Consider the following 19006-nt stretch of genomic DNA (forward strand, 5'->3'; position numbering starts at 1 on the left):
TTTGAGTGTCCCAACATTGCTAACACGCCATTACAATTTTTAATCAACTGGCAGAATCTTCATTCTGATTTTTAGTTTTATCCCTACACATATCACCCGAGAAAGCAGGGTAGTCAAACAGTCTTCATCAACCCTCGTAATCATTACTCTGTTCTAAATAATCTAAACCATTAGTCACATTCACGAGTTCTTTTGTCATGTACTTTGATACACTGTTGAATTTCTTGCAAAATCGAGACCATTTTGTCACTAGTTTCCGCGGCAAGAGAGGACGTTCCCTCATTAGTTTTCGGAGGAACTTTACTGTTTGTTGTGCCAGACCCCTTTGAATTTCTGCTTGAACGTTCTGAACTACATTCCATTGTATTGCCACTCAATTTTACATTACCATCTTTGGAGGATTTATAATCAACCGTGTGGAAATTTTAATGTAATACCACTTGTTACAAAACTATAAAAGAATATCAGTAGTACCTTTTCCACACAAAGGTTAATAGGATCGTTTTCGTGTTCGGTATATAACTTTGTCATCCTTGAAGGGATTTTGAAACAACTTGGCATAAAAGTTTACCATAACTGGACAATGTGTCACGCGCAAGATGCAGACCCCTAGCGCCAAGATCAAGGTCACACTTAGAAGTCAAGTCAAATGTTAATAGGGTTTGTTTCATGTCAGATTCGTAACTCAGCCATTCGTCAAGGGATTTCGAAATTACTTGGCATAAATATTCCCCATAACGAGAAAATATGTCATGCACAAAAACCAGATCCCTAACACTAAGGTCAAGGTAACATTTAGAGGTTAAAGGTTACCCTGATCTGTTTACTAGTATTGTCCGTTCCATAACTCTTCCATTGATGAAGAGATTTTAAAATTACTTTGCATAAATACATAAAATACGTTCCCTGTATTGAGATGACGTGTCAGACGCAAGACCAAGACCCTAGAGTCAAAGGTTAACATTGTATGTTTTTTGTCCGGTCAATAACTCTGCCATTCATCAAGGGATGTTAAAATTACTTGTCACAATTGTTCCTTATAATGAGTTGGTGTGTCATGCTCAACACCTAGGCCCCTAGCTCCAAGGTCAAGGTTATCTTCAGAGAACATTTTTATCTTCTCACAAAATGATTCATACCTAAACTATTCTGGCATATTTTGCGCAGACAAAAGTAGGATTCTTGGGCACACTTCGGGGGCGTTTGCCACTAATAGTGACAGCTCTTGTTTGGGGTTCAATTTTAAGGTATGACTCACGTAATGGTGAATATTTAAAATCTTCACAATAATGTTTCAGCAATATACTGTATCCAGAGAGACGTGTATGCAAACTGTAAACAACTTTTACCATGCCGTTTGTTTTTAATAAATGTTGTACAATTCATATTAATTTTCCTCAAGATCTAGTAGAGACAAATTTCAAAGTGATGGCCACTGTCCAAACGTTTGCAGGGAATCCATTTTACCATTGAATTTGATAAAAGAAACATCAAACAATTGGTAAACAATTATAAAACTCAAAATAAGACTGTGAATATAATTGTTTTCAAGGGTGCTTCAAGTAAAAGATTCAATGAGGCAGAAGTCATGTGGGACTGTTTTAAATTTTGCTGACTTCATTCAAAAATAACCTTTTGGCAGAAGTAAAACCTACCTACTTTTTTCATAATATGCGATCTAAAGAGTAAAGGCAAAATAGAGAACTTTTACCGCATGTAACTCTGAAACTGAAAAACTGAAACTGTTTCATTTGATTGAACGCCTATTTTTACGCAAAACATATTCAATGGCGTTTTACAAATACATAAAAATACGACAAAAATTAAGATATTTAATGACATATAACATAAATGAGCATAAATACCATTGTGAATAAACTATTTAGTAAGCATTAAAAAAAAGATCAGACATCAGATAAGATTAATAAAATATTAGAATATTAAGATACAGTAAGACAGCTGTTTGTTATTAAGTAAGAATAAGTGGGTTATTGCGACATGTCCAAAAGTTATTACAAACAATTGTATTTTGTATTTGTTATAATATAGTTCATTTTTGAATGTATTTACACAATAAAATCACCCAGTTCACGTTACTTCAATTTCTTAAAAAATACAGTCACAGTCTCTAAAAGAGTGCAAAGTAATTTCCAAAATAATGAGTTTTCAACTTCTTTTTGAAAACATCTATTGTGTCCGAGTTCCTCATTTCGAGAGGCAATTCTTTCCAGAGTTTAGGTCCAACAGTACCAAAACTTCTGTCGCTGAACGTTTTGCGCTTGTTGAAAGGAACAACGAAACACCCAGTAACGGAGTTAGAAGAACGCAAGTTTCTTGTCTGTGTTTGTTTTATGAGAAGTTCAGAAAGATATTCTGGAGAGTTTCCAACTGAACAATTATGCATGTAGGTGAACATTTTGAATGTGATTCTGGATTTGATTGGTAGCCAGTGAAGGTCATACAGCGCTTGCTTGGAACTGTCATATTTTCTTCGATTTAAGACAAGTTTTGCACACATGTTCTGAATTCGTTGCATTTTGTTTACTTCGCTTTGAGCAATACCATACAGAATGACATTACAATAATCTAAATGGGATATCACCAATGACAGGACAAGGGCTTCGGTAGCCTCTTTGGTAAGATATTTCCGGATACATTTTATTCTGAAGTAGTTGAGCATTGCTGTTCTACACTTTCGTTTTACATGCTCTTTTAGATTCAAGTTTTCATCCAGGAATGCACCTAGATATCGAATAAAGCTCACTGATTTCACTTCATCACCTACAATGCATACTTTATCAGTTGAACACTTAGAGAGCTGTTGCCTACTACCAAACATGATGAACTCGGTTTTGGAAGTGTTCATTTTAAGCTTATTTTCATTCATCCAGTTGTTGATTGTTTTAGCACATTGTTCAAGTTCTCGTATTGCCTGGGATTCTACTGTTGGAGATGATGGTTTAAAGCGTTTATTAGCAGTGTGGTCATCCGCAAAGCCGTAAACTGAAATCGACGGCGGAATAACATCAAACAGTGGCCCCGCATATGTCAAATATAGCCATGGTCCTAAGCAGCTCCCTTGTGGAACGCTACAATTTAATTGGCGTGGAAATGACATGGCTGAATTGATACTTACACGACAACTTCTGGGGCGCAGATAGGAATCAACCCAGCTCAGTGCTGTTCCACGAACGCCATACTGCTTGTTTAACACATCAACAACAATGTCATGATCTACAGTATCAAAAGCGGCACTGAGATCGATGGCAATTAGCGCCGTAACTTCTTTCTTCTCCATAGCATCCAGTAAATCATTTACAAGACGTAGCAGTGCTGATTCGCAAGAATGGTTTTTCCTGTAAGCAGATTGTTTTTTTGGAAGAAGATTGTGTTTGTTTACATGATCATTGAGTCTGAACAGAGCTGCTTTTTCAATTAATTTTGACAGAAACGATATATTACTAACAGGCCGGTAGTTTGCGAATTCAAGTTCCAGTCCCATTTTCTTCAACAAAGGTCTTACAATTGCCTGTTTCCATTTTGTTGGAAAGATGCCGTCGCGCAACGACAAATTAACCTATTTGGTAATAACAGGCAACAGCACATCCAAGTATGATTTTAGCACTTTTGTTGGTAGAATATCAAGTTCACATGATTTTGTCTGTAGTTGGTCTATAAGTTTTCTAACTTCTTCCTCGCTCAGATCTTTAAAACTGTCAAATCAAGGAATATCTTTTTCGCATGGTTGAAACTTATCGAAATGTTTGAACGATTCTCGAATTTTTTCGATTTTATTCATGAAATGATCTGCAAATTTCTCAGCCAGTGTACTGTCATGTCCAGTTGGCATAGGGTTTCAGACCTAGTGCCTGTTGTCTCAGATACAAATCTATAAAGCTTTTTCGAGTCACCTTTTGCATTAAGAACTTTTTCACTCAGAGATGATTTTTTCTCATGTTTGAGTTCTTTTTCGTAGTTTTTACGTGCTGTTTTGAAGGCTTCATGCAGATGTGATTGTCTATGTTTCTTCCACAAACGTTCAGATTTGCGAGCCACTCTTTTAAGGTGAAGAAGTTTTTCTGTGAACCAGGGTTTTGGAGCGCGATGGATGATTGTTTTTTTTCTATAAATGGTGCGTGTGAGTTCATAATCTTTTCTACTGCTGTCTGAAATTCTTCAACAAAAAGGTCGACATTATCACTTTCGACTGTCATTTTTCTCAGATCGCTTGAAAATGTGTTCGTATCCATGTCTTTGAAATCTCTAAAGAGCACCACCTCACTTGTTATATTTTCCTTTCTAACATTTGTCACAATTTTGACTGCACAATGATCAGAAATATATGGACCCTGTTCACAAGAAACTACTTCAACACCATTTACGACTTCCGTAAGGACCAAATCAAGAATGTTACCACCAGTGTGTGTACTAAATTGTACATGTTGTTGTAAACCCATGGCGTACAAAGAATTATTGAATTCTGTTACTGCATTTGTGTCATCGTGGATGTGATAGTACTCCCTCCATGTATTGAAAGAAGTCTGTGACGAACTGGGAACAAGTGGATAAAGACGGAGGTCTGTAAATCCCAACTACATGCATAGTAATGTTCTTGAAAATCAACATCCAGATACCATATTCAAAACTGTGAGAATGTCCTGCCGAAAGTTTTCGCATGTTTACAGCAGATCTACACGTCAGTGCAACACCACCACCCACCCTATTTTGCCTGTTCGTAACACTCAATTTGTAGCCATTTTGATTTAGATCAGACGTTTCATATTGGTGTTGTTTGTCGTCCGAAAACCAAGTTTCTGTAAGAAGAGCAAAATCTATCTTTTCCTCGCGTAATAATTGACCAATAAGAACATCCTTGTTTACTGCCGAGCGACAATTTAGCGTCAAACATGTAAGCTGTTCATTTTGTCCATTCAATTTATTTCCATTTTTCTTAGGGTATATAAGGTTGCTTAAGTTTACACCTCTGAAAACCACTGGTTTACCGTAACCACTTTTGCTATTGTTCAAGGATTGTGCCTTCATGCGACCAGCTCTTTTTCCTCTGTACTCTTTCAATATTCTCAAATCTTTTAACCTTGATAACACAATAGGCTTAAGTCTACACCTTGTTGACTGTCCAATTTTGTGTAAGAAATTGCTGTCATACATAATAAAATCCATGATTGAAAACTACAATAGTGAACGAAAGTTCACAAAGTGTTTATCAATAATAAATATTTCAAGTTTATATATGTGATTGTTTCTGATGCTGATTCTGGATCAACACATGCAGCAATCCAAAATATAATGACACAAACACATCAAGCACACATTCACAAAACTACACTTCAAAAATAACGTCTCTACTCCCACTATTAACGACAACAAAATTAAATCAAATCAGAGCTCAAAAAGTGCAGCCTAACAATATGGCGCATATACAAACTCAGTATTTTTTAAAGATGTCTAACTTTGCCCCCTTCTGTTTCAGAGGGAAATTCACCTTGAACAGCAACAAATCACTTATCAAATGTAAAATATCACTTTCTTACTAGAAAAAAGGAATATAAGAAGAAAACTTTTTTGGCCCAAAAGGGACTTGAACCTACACCACCTGAACATTTTAAGTAAAAGTAGGTTTATACTCTTCAAAAGGAAGTACACTATTGCATGGGTTGTACCTTAAATACTAAGGAGAGTTATGTATTATTGTATTTTTCTCTATAAAATGTCATGGTCAGTAGTGACTGTTTGTCAAATTACCTTAAAGACGCACCACAACGTAACTGTATTCTTTGGTATTTCCATAGTGTTAATTATACATTGTTTATGCATGGAGAAAATGAGAAATAACAAGTATTTATTATATATTGACAGTGACATATATAAGGCTAAGATAATGTGTTTAATGTCTAAATATATATTTTAAATTAATGTAGTAGTATGCACGGTACTTCATGTTTAATAAGATATAATTAAGGTGAGTTTAAACTACACATTGTTTCTACGGTGTAAAGATTGTTATTATTCTGTATGTTTCTAAAACTATACTGAGAAGAGAATGACTGAATAAGTTTGCAGATGAAGATGTGAAAACAGGGCCTAAATTCTCTTCCTGTCATCTTATAGAATAGCTATAATATACCAGTATGCACCAAGTTCATTTGGTAGGAAAAAATGTAGGTAACTAGGACGTGGTGGGTTTTTAACACTTCAAGTAATTTCTTGAATACCGATAGTTAAAAATAAATACTATAGCCTGTTTATTAACGGTTAATGCGAATGCGATATTATTACATACTCGTTTCTATTCCCCGTTAAGTTACACTGGTACCGGAAACGTCAATATTTTCCCATACACTGACGCCTGAATTTCATATCGGGTGCGTTACGTAATTCAGTGTGTGTTGTTGCACTATTATTTTTCTATTTAGTTCAGTATTGTCAATCCTATTCAGACTATTGAATATATTTATGATATTTACAGCATATTTATATGTGTAGATGCGTGTGTAATAAAAAGGTTATTAGCTTTGTATCGGGAAATATGCTCAGTTCTTCAGCGGAAATATTGCGCGACTTTAGGAATGTTACACACTGATAGCCACACGAGAACTGATTTCGCTTTTCCATATTGTTATCACCATACTCTAAGATATGGAAAAATAATTTTTCTTGTACTTGCGTGATGTTTCGGGATGCGCTGTAAATAAACGAGTTTTTATTGGAATTATGACACAGAGAATTTAAATTTTATTTTCCTTTCTTTTTCTCATATTTGACAAGATGCAAAGCTCGTATATGGAAATTGTTATTATCATTATTTCATCCGGAGCCCCTATGTCATCTTTGACAATGCATCCACACGTGAGATTAGTTTTTCCAGGAAGTGGACTCGCGACTGACTAGCCTATCAGAGTCGAACTTGAATAAACGGGTATTAGCTAACACTGCAATTACTTCTAATATTAAAAGTTTATTAATTTAAAACAATGAAACATACATTTTATGTGCCTGTATTACAGTCTAATTATGTCCTTCAAAACGTAAAAATACAACACAAAACATTAAAATAATGTTTGATGTACTTGTTAAAAAAGATGGTTAAAGAAAAATCATAAATTTTATAAAATCTAAGAGAAAACTTATTTTGATCGGGTATGTAGATTTTTGTTCATAACTACTTCTCAAGTAAATGAACGTTGCAATTGTCACTAAACTTTTTAAACCGTTATAAGTTTTATCACCTTATGTTCAGATCATGCATGTTCATGAAATCTCTTAATATGATAAATCCACTGCGAGGAGTGTGAGGTCTGTTTCTGTACCCTCGTAAACTGAAAAAAAGTGGAAAAACACAGGTCATCTAACACAACATAAACGGTGATGTTGCCGGCTCGGTTAATTTGAGTCTGTTTATGGATGGTAGATGAAATGCAAGCTACCGTCTACGCTTGTGTAGAGCTCAACCAGTGATATACATGGCAAAAGAGATTTCTATATTTTCTTTCATAAACAGATCAATTGTTATGAGTAATGAGCGTGCGTTTGTTTAAAATGCTGTATGTTTTGTTTTTTCTTTTTAAAGAAGTGGAAGGGATATTCCTGTTAAGATGTTCGCAGAACTGTAACGACCCATTTTCGTTAAAACTTGAAAAAGTAAGAATTGTTTCATTCATGTTCACCGAAAGAGATTCACTAGAAGGATTTGATCTAGGAGAGACTGCGTTTGCACTAATTTACGCTACGAACTACATACTTATAATAATGACATTTTCGACTCGATATTAATATTCGAAAAATTCTTTTGTTATTTACATGACCATATCAACATTGGTGTACGTATAGGATTTTTTCTATGTTGCAATGTATGTATGTACATGTCATTTTGATGTACAGTCTTGGTAACTGGCAACAAATATTTACGCAATACATGTAAAACTTTAAAAAAAGAAAAGCTGTTTAATACCAGTTCTATCTGTATTCATAACTTCACCTTTTATAGAACATCTTTATTTTTCAGTTTTCAAATGTGGGACGTGGTGCACCTGTGAAGTATTAACACATTTGACTGAAGTCCTTAGAAACAAACCTTCTCTGGAGTAAAATGACAAACACCGATAAGATAAAAGTTAAGCCGTACAGGAACTGGGTGAGGGGAGCGCTTGGTTTGTTCTATCTACAAAAAGGTCTCTATCCATTTACTGACAGTGCTGTTAAAGCGGAACATTCGAAAATTGTTCAAAAGCTGCTGCCATGCACAGGCTGTGCTATAGAAAACATCCTGCCGGCACATGCCAAAGGAAAAGTTTGTATTCAGAAAAATAAAGCAAAATGTAACTGCAGAAAGGGAACAAACAGGAGTTGTGCAACATGTAGCAAAATCTATGACGATATTGTATTACTGCATCGTTTTAGAGAACCACACTGGGTGACTGATTGTTCTACATGGTACACTGACCATTGGCAGTTTGCAAAATGTTTCTTGACAACCACTAGCAAAGGATCAAGCAATACTGCTGCCGAAACGGATGCTTCTGGATTACTCAGCATTATCATAAATGGCGAGTTCTTTCAGTCAAACATTCAGTGCAATATCGATCCACCAAATGATATTTTTAGTCAGGTAGGAACACATATAATTATCTATTATTTCACATCAGCTGCGTAATCAAGCAAAATCAAGCTTTGTTAATTTACATTTTCATATATTATGGTCATGATAAAATACTACTACTATCTTTTCCAGTCGTATTAAAACTACAATTCTTACATGGATCGAGTTTTTGTCAACTGAATAAAGACGGAAGTCAAGCGTTGTGAATGCTTGAGGCACGGATCATTGAGAGAATATAATGACATCAAATCCGACGTTGAAACACCGCATGATAATTTTATCACTTATGAGCATGCTATTAGGAAAATTAAAGAAGCCTTCTTGAAGGCTATCATCTGATTTTCCACGTTCACCGCACAATTGCTTTGCAATTAAATAACACGAGTTGAACTCCCTCTCGATTCAGTTCTTGCCTATCTGAGCTCTGAACTGTGGTAAATCAGACGATAAGCAGCGCAATTTAGCCTTGACTACATGCAATTTAACACACAAAACAAAAACAGAATTTGATATTTGAATGGTCTTTGAAATGATATGATATAATATGAAAATGCATAGTTATATCTTGTAACATAAATATAGGGAATTTCATGGCTTTCCTTGTACAGGTACGAGATATAAGGAATGCAATTTTACACAATTCTGAACAAGACTTGACGGATCAAGAAGTAACTAGATACCTACAATCCATGATAGCAGTATTAGAAGACAAGAAAGCACTAAGCATTAATCCACCAGCTGAAGCAGCAGCAAAAACATTAAAAAAGGTTTGTCCAAAAATCAAAGTAATTAACTGAGCAAAATATCTGTAAGGCTAACGCTTTTTAGTGTTTTTGTTTTGTTTTTAGAAAAGGTTTTGTCAGGCTAACGTGATTTATTTGCTGTTTCGAAAACAAACAAATACATAAAACAGCCGTGCCATTATCATACCTTTGTTATATAGTGGTAATTATATTATGATATAGAGGCTATTTTAAGCCGGGTGATATCTTTCGACGCCGGAAACTACAAGCACGCGCTTGATGTGGAGAAAACATTGTCTGCTGTCGTCGCCTTGACTGACTCCATTGCTTCAGGCGATCAGGTTAGGGGAGGCGATAAATAATTTCGAGAAAAACAAAATAATCTTTGATGACTGTGCTAAGACAAGAGGAGTTAATACATGTTGCGGGAAACCTGGTACTTATATCATACAGCAAAACACTGATTTTAATAAATGTCCATGACTACAAAAGACAGCGGCATCGTTCCATAACTCTACATCACAACCAACATGGCGCCTGACGATCATCGACAAAAATTGTTTTTAGTGTCTCTGTGATGATGACAAACACATTTAATTATATTTTGGAGGCTCTCTGTTGGAGAACATGTCCATGATCTATTGATGTTTGTCTTTCTTATCTTATTTATGATTCAATTTTCATTTGTCGCAAATTCTTTAGACAATTTATTTCCTCCTCTCATGTTTATGATAAAATTTTGACCTTAACAACTGTGTTCCGCGATTAATCTACAGATTCTCAAAGACGAATTAATCATAACAATGAGTGAAGAAGCTAAAGTAATTCAAACTGCGCTAGAGGCCATCAAAGCAGTTAAAGAACAGTCTGAAGAGAGTATTAGAAAACTAGCAGAAGAGACTTATTATTCTTTACGGCAGCAGACATCGGAATTTAATACAGAAATAGACGGTGCAAAGGAACGGGCAATGGAAAAGGTTGCATCTACAGTGTCGACAGTGTTTGGGGAAATATATGAACCGGAAATAAGAAGACTTAAACTGGGACATGAAGACCATGAAAATGTATGTATTTACGTTTGGTGCATACTAAGTCATGTCAATTGACTGTCACTTAGTTGTTTAGTATAATGTTTCACACTTGTCCAAATTCGTTTAACAGGTATTATGTCTGGACACCTTACCACATATATGTATATGCTACTAATTATGTACAAAAGGAGAAAGTGTATGAAAAAGTTTTAATTATGCTAAATTTATAATTTTCAGAGATTAAAGGTGATTGAAGCAGAACAAAAGGAGTTGCAAAGGAAACAGCTTGAATTGGAACAACATGTTGCCAAACTGAAACTTGCTGAAGAAAAGTACCAGACGAGGATCGAATACTTGAAACAAAAACAAGGTAACTTTGCACTGTACAACAATATACATGTATCTGTAATATCTATATAATATGATTTGCATTGCAAAAAATGGAAAATGTGCTTCTAGTTTTCAATATATTATGACACTTCATATTATTTATATTTATTTATATTATAACCTGGAATACAATATCTTACATCCTGGTGTGTAAGATGACTCTCGTGCTGTAAATTACGTATTCCGAACTACATATATGCAGTAGATTTATTTATTAATTTAGAGTTTATTTAAAAAAAATTGGAATATAATCAAATACTTAGATATCTCCTGTTTGTTCCTTATAATATAGTTCTCGATTAAAACAAAACGAATGTGTCTTAAAAATACAAACATATTAAAGCAGATTTCTATGTTGAGAACTTTACATAAAACATTGTCAGTCAATCTGATTTCATCGCTACAATTTTTAGCTCACCTGAGCAATGCTCAGTCGCCCAATGTCCGTCGCCTGTCGTCTGTCATCTATTCACACTTAGCTTTTCTATGCAATAGAGGCTGCATGTTTTACTTGATCTTTATGAAATTCGATCAAAATGTTTGCCTTGGTGATATCTAGGTCATGTACGAGTATTGGTTATCTGGGATAAAAAAAAACTAGGTAATTAGGTAAGATCAAAGAAAATACTTGTATATGACAAAGTAGCTGCATTTTTCACTCGATCTTCATGAACTTTGACAGAAATATTTGCTTAATAAATCTAAGTCAAGTTCGAATATGGGACCTCAGGGTCAAAAACTAGGTCATCTGGTCGAATCAAAGAAAAACAATATGTATGCAATAGGGGCTGTATTTTTCACTTAATATTCGCAGAGTTTGATCTAAATATTTGTCTGGAAGAAATCTAGGTAAAGGGTGAATGTGGGTCATCTGGGATCAAAACTAGGTTACCTGATCAAATCAAAGAAAAACCTTGTGCATGCAATAGGGGCTGTATTTTTTCTGGATATTCATGAAATTCATGATCAGAATAATTTTTTGATGAAGTCTAGGTCAGGTTTGAATATGGGTTATCTGTAGTAAAACCTAGGTCAACTGAACAAATTGAAGTAAAACCTTGTGTATGCAATAGGGGCTGTATGTTTCACTAGGTATTCGTTATATATAGATATTCGAGTCCACAGTTAAAGTTTGAAACTAATGAGAATTGGTCAGAATGTTTGTCTTGATGGCCTCTAGGTCAAGTTCGAATCCGGGTTATTTGGGTCAAAAACTAGGTCAGTAGGCCAGATCAACCATGGTGAGCGATATAGGGCCATCATGGCCCTCTTGTTGTTTGTCATTTCGACTTTTCACACCGAAAACTCGACGTACACAGAGCGCTTATTAGCGTCTTTTCTTCTACGACCCCACCATCATGTCTCATAAATTTCGTCTTTTCGCCCGGCGCTTCCGCTAATTAGCGTGTTTTTCCACCCGTGCTTTCTCTGCTTGGCGTGTTTCGTCCACTTTCCTGTCATTTTATTTCATAAATTTCACTCTGCGCCCAAGGCATTCAAATATTTTAAATCTCGTGTTTTTGCTCCGACAACCTGCCGAGTTAAAATATGAGAATTATATAATTTAAAAACCATTGTCGCGATTCAGAAACAGAATAATTAACAAGGTCACGCGGCGAAAATCAGAAGAAACGAAGAGGGCGCTGATTCATTGTCATTCTATTTTTAAATCTCCAATGAAGCACTGTGCTCAGGCCATTAAAACATTATATCATTCTCGTGTTTAGCTCCGCCAACCTGCTTAGGGAAAACACGACAATTATATAATTTGAATGTCACGATCGCGATGCGAAAACACAATAGTTAGCTAGGAAACGTAGCGATAACCCTACGAAACAAACGAGGGCGCAGATTCTGTTGTTAATTCAGCTTTCCTAAAAAATAAAACTCTAAAGAACATTCTCGGTCTAGAAAAATTTGGTCACAATCTCCTGTAATCCTGCCTTTTTAACGTTCTTAAAACTACATAGTAGACATTTCATATACAGTGCAACCTCCATGAGTAAACTCACCAGAAGCCAGATAGAAGAAGAGATTGATATACATTTTTTAAAGAAACAGTGTTAACAAGTGTGGCGCTTACAGGGATTGAAATTGCATTTAATTTAGCAGAACATGTACTTGGTTTTGATGATATTTCTATAGATTCAACTGACACTTTCTCTAAATAACTAAAACTCTTTGGGTGTTTGTAAAACAAACCTACACGGTGCATGCATAAAACATAACTACATGTATTTCCAGAAAGCGCTTAAATTGTATTCTTGTCTGTCTCATACCATTTGGAAATCCGTCAAGGATTACATAAAGGAAAATATAATGAAAACTACCTAGATCGAGGCTAAACATAATTTCCGACATGATCCCGTTCGAGAAAAATTCACACGAGATAACCACCTAGGGCACAGAACATAGGGAAGGGAAACTTTTTTGTTATGTTAGGTCCGTTTCATTAAAAGGCTATAAAGTCAAGACATTTAAAAAGCCTTATCTAATCAATGAAAGAATGTGTTTAAGGAAGGCATACTAAAACAGGGAATTAGTTGTATATTTTTGTACGTTATTTTGAGCTTGACTACAACCGATATGGTAAAGGAAGTGGAAGTTCCACAACTGTATTTAGGTATGTTTTAATCAGATGTACAAAAAAGACATACCGAGTATGCTTAACTGTCATGGCATGGATAAATAGTTAATAAATTGTCGATGATTCCGATAATAAGAGTTGATTTTTACGTTAATAAGCGCTTGTACAGGCGGTGTAGGTGTGATTAAAAGCGTTGACGTGATGGTGTCATACGAGTTGTGCTACATGTATTTTCGAAATACTTTTGATCATTGACTTTGTGTTAGCCCGCTTAGCTCATAAGGGAGAGTGCGGAAAGTGGGTCGTGCGAAGTGTTTTTTTTTTTTTTTTTTTTTTTTTTTTTAATATGTCAGCGCGTGTATTAACCTAGTTAGAAATTCTCAAATCCCAATTACTACTCATCACAATTACATCAGATCTAATAAATGCCTTCCCCATGTAGATACCAACTGTCTTCCATAACTCTAGCGACAATGTTGATGAAATCATGTCCTTTTTGTGCTTAAAATTCTTTTTCAACAAAAGTCTGATCTCGATTGTCAATAAGCTCGTATCTCTGTAAATATACATCACAACTGAATGTAACTTCACACACTTCATTGAAATGAAAATACCACCTAACTGACTGACTAAATGACATAGGTTTCATAACACTTGCTATCTTTTATACGTATCAATTTCCTACAAAAGAAACACATCGCCAAACCACCCACATTTCCCCAACTCCTAGATATTTTCCTTTTTTATGTCTTACTTTCGATTGTTTGTGTTTCTTGATATAATCTATAAGTAGCTCGTCACCCTCCACCCCTCATTACTACCCGAATAAGACTTTTTTCTTTCAAAATTTTGCGTTATTTGGTACTGTCTCAGTATCGCGGGTCAACCTCCAACCGCATTAACTGATGTTGTGAGAACTTGTGGCCCGACCCATTTGCTTATTTTCTTGGCTGTTCATGTACATTTTTGATGTTTGTTATTATAAATGTAAATATCAATAAGCAATACAATATGATTAAACTAAACCGCATTAACGCCTCCGCCTCACATTACACCCCACTGCCCAAACCCTTACCTAAATATTTCTTTCTCCTTTACTGTCTTGATATTGTCTTTGACTAGTACCCTATCATCCCCTGCCACATTACTTCTTCTTTCTCACCAACCTACACCTGCCAGCCGCAACCGCCTCGGTAGCTTAGTGGTAGAGCGTCCGCTTCGAGTGCGGAAATTCGTTGGTTCGATCCCCGGGCGCGTCATACCAAAGACGTAAAAATAGTACTAGTAGCTTCCTCGCTTGGCGCTCAGCATTAAGAGGATAGTACTAGGACTGGTCAGCCCGGTGTCAGTATAATGTGACTGGGTGGGGTATCATGGCACGTGTCTATGGCGTGATATTCCAGTGAGGCAGCACTGTAAAGTTGGGCATTGTGCTCACTGCTGCAAGCAGACAAGTAGAAAAAAATGTTGAAAAAGTGTTGTGTGGCGGCTATAAAAAGTCGCCCCGACTTCATCTCAGTGTTGTTATATTTTCTGGTCCTTCGCGATCATTGATTTCAACTCATTTAGATTTGAAAATTGAATACTGCTTAAACCGGTGCTAGGGGGCGTGAGCAGTGTTGCACTTTCAATTACTGCTCATGAACAGACTCAATCAGACCGAGTCTGCAATTTTCTCTGTTTGTTTTGTTCTCGGTGCTTTCGAGGGATCAACTTTCCAGATTATATTTATACCCGAACCTGCCAGCCCGCACAGCCGCATATATGTTGCTTCTTACTATCCCGTCATCATTTATACCTTTCGCCACCCCACGCCAGGCAAAGTACTTTGTTTCTTGATGATTTCTTTTAATATCTAATCACTTCCTTTCTCCATCTACCCCACACCACACACACGCCCACACCCTTCAACTTTAGTCCCCAGCTCTTTTCCTGTTTTACTTTGATGTAATTTTATTTTTCAGAATGTGGCAGTGCTATGCTCCCATTGTCGCAGAGTTACTATAATATTATATTGAATTTTATAAATTATGATAGATAAATATCAAATATTTACATTTAATTTTCAGGAATGAAATATTTGTCATAAATGAATGTTGCGTGTACACTGATAAAATTCAATAGATTAAAAAGAAAGGAACATGGTTTTGTTAATCTTCATTGTTACAGTGTTTTGATTACGGGAGCATATTCGACAATACATGTTTGAGTATAGAAAACAATATTCGATGTAGATTTGAATAAACAAATGTGTTACTTGCCGTACCCTTTGTAGATAATCATATAGGACCATGCGCTACATTTTGATAATTTTGCTGAAGTGTAATCTTACGTAGAATTAATGAATATGTGCTATATATTTTCACGTGTAAACATTTACATCAATATATTTGATACTTTGATAAAGTTTTATGAATTAAAGTAAAGTTTGCTTTTTTTAGTGGCAAGGGTTACAGCGATAATTTCCATGATTTGCCATTTTTAAGAATTTTATAGCTGTTTTCATTTTGATGGGGTAACAATGTAAAACAGTCGCAGATTTAGAAATATGGAAAATGTTCTCTGATAGTTTGATTATTTTCACTGTCTGCTTTGTGTTTGATTATTTTCACTGTCTGCTTTGTGTACTATATACAAAACTAGTTCGTAAAGTTTATTATAATAATGTTTTCAGTGCATCCTAAGATCATCATTCAGATAAAGGCATGAATAGATCATTATGTATATTAGAGGCCATGGATAGCAAAAGAAAATTGGCAATTCTATAGTTTTATGGTTTCAATCAAACCGAGCCTGCAACATTTTCGTTTTTGTCGTGTTGGGCGACCTGTGAAGTTTCCACTTTTTTCTGTTTTACATTATTTTGTTGGCGACTATTTAATATTGACGCATTTGCTTTACACGTTTCCAATCAACACATGCTCTGTGTGTGTGTGTGTGTGTGTGTGTGTGTGCGTGCGTGCGTGCGTGCGTGTGCGTGTCGTGCGCGTGCGTGTGTTCGGGTTTAACGTCTTTTTCAATAATTGTTCAGTCATAAATACACATATAAAAGAGAATGTAGTATATATTAAATATAATTGTATTTGTACAAAGCCTATACACCCAACTGTTGGTTATTTTTTAATCTATCTCTTTTATTCAGTATTGTACAATGAACATTTACAGCTCTTCAACAACACCTGGTGGATGAATATCAGAAACATTATGTCAAAACATGGATTTCTCCACTAAACACAAAAGAAAATGACGTCAACATCAGTGACGTATATGTATCTCCTAAAATGGTTGTCGACAAAAACAAAGATGGCAACAACGAAAACAACACAGAGAAAAATGGAAACAATAGGGGAAGAAATAAAAACCATATAGAAAGATATTGCGATTTATTTGGCACAGATGAAAAAAGAAATAGGAAGATTTTTATTGTTGGAGACGTAGGAACTGGAAAAAGTTCCTTTTGTAAAATGATGATGCACAACTGGTGCACTTCCATTACAAAAAGAGGAAACAGTGACGATTCAGGCGTCATAGACGAGGAGGGCATGACACATGAAAAAGAAAACGACATGTACGATATGAATCAATTTGATTTCTTATTTTATATACCTTTAGGCGAAATGCCGGAAGGTATTGTTGACACTGTTGATATGATAAAAACTCGGTCAGAAATTTATAGAACTCTGATTGACGATATTTTTACAAACCTTTCGGACCGTATTCTCATTCTAGCAGACGGTTTGGACGAGTGGGCACAACCTAAATCAAACAGACAGTCGCCACATCACGGGGTACCGACATCTCATTTTGCACGGAATTCTACAATAATCACAACATCTCGGCCATCATCTCGCGGTATCTTAAATATGAAATCATCAGACTACGATTTGGTAATAACTCTCGTTGGTTTAAAGAATAGCTCTGTGGCACCTATGGTAGAAAAATACATGAAGTTGTTAAATGAAACGCCAACACCATCTGTTAGAGACTTCGATTTAAAAACACTTTCAAATTTAAATGTCAAAGATATACAGAACGCCCCAATGTTGCTGCAGCAGATTATCTGGCTACACTGTAAGGGTCACAATGTAGGTAAATCTAGAAGTTCTGTTTACTCAGACATTGTTAATACTGTACTTGCGTGGGAGCTTGACAAATTGAGTGCTGCTCCTGTCCTACATGATTTCAAAAATAGCAGTTTTGAACAACTTCCACTTCCAAAGTATTTTGATAGTTTGGAGAGATGTCAGTACAACCGAAATCTGCTCCTACTTATAGGCTACATTGCTTATGATGCGTACATAAAAAGCGCGGACAGTGTCTCATTACTTGTATTTGGTCGATACAAGCTGAATAAGTTGGGTGTATCAGATGATGCTATTTCTGCAATATTGCGGACTGGTATTCTAACTGAGGTAAACTGTACCGACCCAACACAAGCGAAGTCACAACTTTCATTTATTCATACATCTTACGTGGAGTTTTTTGCTGCTTTATACATTTGTAGCCGTTACCTATTGAAAGTTTCTGATGCTTATTCCTCGGGTACTGCCCTTACATTACTTGAGGGTCTCATTGCAGTTACTCCAGAAACCTCTGTTGCCGAAATACTGCGATTAGAAAATGTACTTATTATGATATGTGGACTAATCACTGACCTTACAGAACATGTTTGTGAATGCATATATAATGTAACACTAAGAGACAAGAGTATGGATGAAGACATGTTCTTTCGGAAAGTAATCCGGGTACAGAGTTTAACTTTTGATTGTTTATTAGAACATAATTCAGTTGATCAACATACCGTAAAGTCTAAACTACGCCATTTTTATTACGGGCCCCATCGACAAGATAGTGCAATAACGTGCTTTACTGATTTAGATCCTACTAGTATTGAATCATGTAGGATGCATTATCCTGTGCCATTACCATGTTCGTATTATCATCATTCTTGCCACAAACAGTATCATTGCGGACTCTTGAAATAGATAGCTTACACAATACTAAAGACAAATGTGAAGGTCATACTATCGATTTGACTAATCATAAAGAATTGCAGAGTATAAAGGTATCAAGAAGTAAAATATCTGTTTCCGGTAAAAACCATACTTGTCTTCAGTTCTGTGAAATCTCAGACTGTGAGCTGTCACATGAACAGTGTTCTTCCTTATCATCATGCTTGTCACAAGCAGTATCATTACGGACCCTTAAACTAAAGTATACTAAATGCACTCAGGACGAATGCGAGGGTCATACTATTGATTTGACTAACCATAAAGAATTGAAGTGTATAAAGTTATCAAGAAGTAAAATATCTGTTTCCGGTATAAACCATACTTGTCTTCAGTTCTGTGAAATCTCAGACTGTGAGCTGTCACATGAACAGTGTTCTTCCTTATCATCATGCTTGTCACAAACAGTATCATTACGGACCCTTGAACTAAATCACACCGAATGTACTCAGGACGATTGTGAGGGTCATACTATTTATTGCACTAATCTTAGAAAATTGCAGAGTATAGTGTTAATAAGTAGTAATATATTTCTTTCCGGTATAAGTCATTCTCTTCAATTCTTTGAAATCATATTCTGTCGTTTGTCACACGAGAAATGTTCGTTGTTGTCGTCATTCTTGTCAGAA

The 19006-nt window shown here is 35.7% G+C and overlaps 1 protein-coding gene across 2 annotated transcripts in view; it reads left to right on the forward strand.

The window, feature by feature from the left end:
- The window catches only part of LOC128546662 (uncharacterized), a 30199-nt gene extending 11831 nt beyond the window's left edge, over positions 1 to 18368 (forward strand). Inside the window, exons 2-7 of one of the 2 annotated variants that reach the window (XM_053517714.1) lie at positions 7589 to 7659; positions 8024 to 8626; positions 9226 to 9384; positions 10137 to 10424; positions 10629 to 10761; positions 16534 to 18368. In XM_053517714.1, coding sequence (XP_053373689.1) covers positions 8108 to 8626; positions 9226 to 9384; positions 10137 to 10424; positions 10629 to 10761; positions 16534 to 18353 — 2919 coding nt within the window. In that variant the 5' untranslated portion in view covers positions 7589 to 7659; positions 8024 to 8107 and the 3' untranslated portion in view covers positions 18354 to 18368. The remainder of the gene's footprint in view (positions 1 to 7588; positions 7660 to 8023; positions 8627 to 9225; positions 9385 to 10136; positions 10425 to 10628; positions 10762 to 16533) is intronic. The other variant, XM_053517716.1, reaches the window with a different exon arrangement.
- Positions 18369 to 19006: the final 638 nt, after the last annotated feature.

The sequence above is a fragment of the Mercenaria mercenaria genome, chromosome 11 (assembly GCF_021730395.1).
Source record: "Mercenaria mercenaria strain notata chromosome 11, MADL_Memer_1, whole genome shotgun sequence".
Taxonomy (NCBI): Eukaryota; Metazoa; Mollusca; class Bivalvia; order Venerida; family Veneridae; genus Mercenaria; species Mercenaria mercenaria.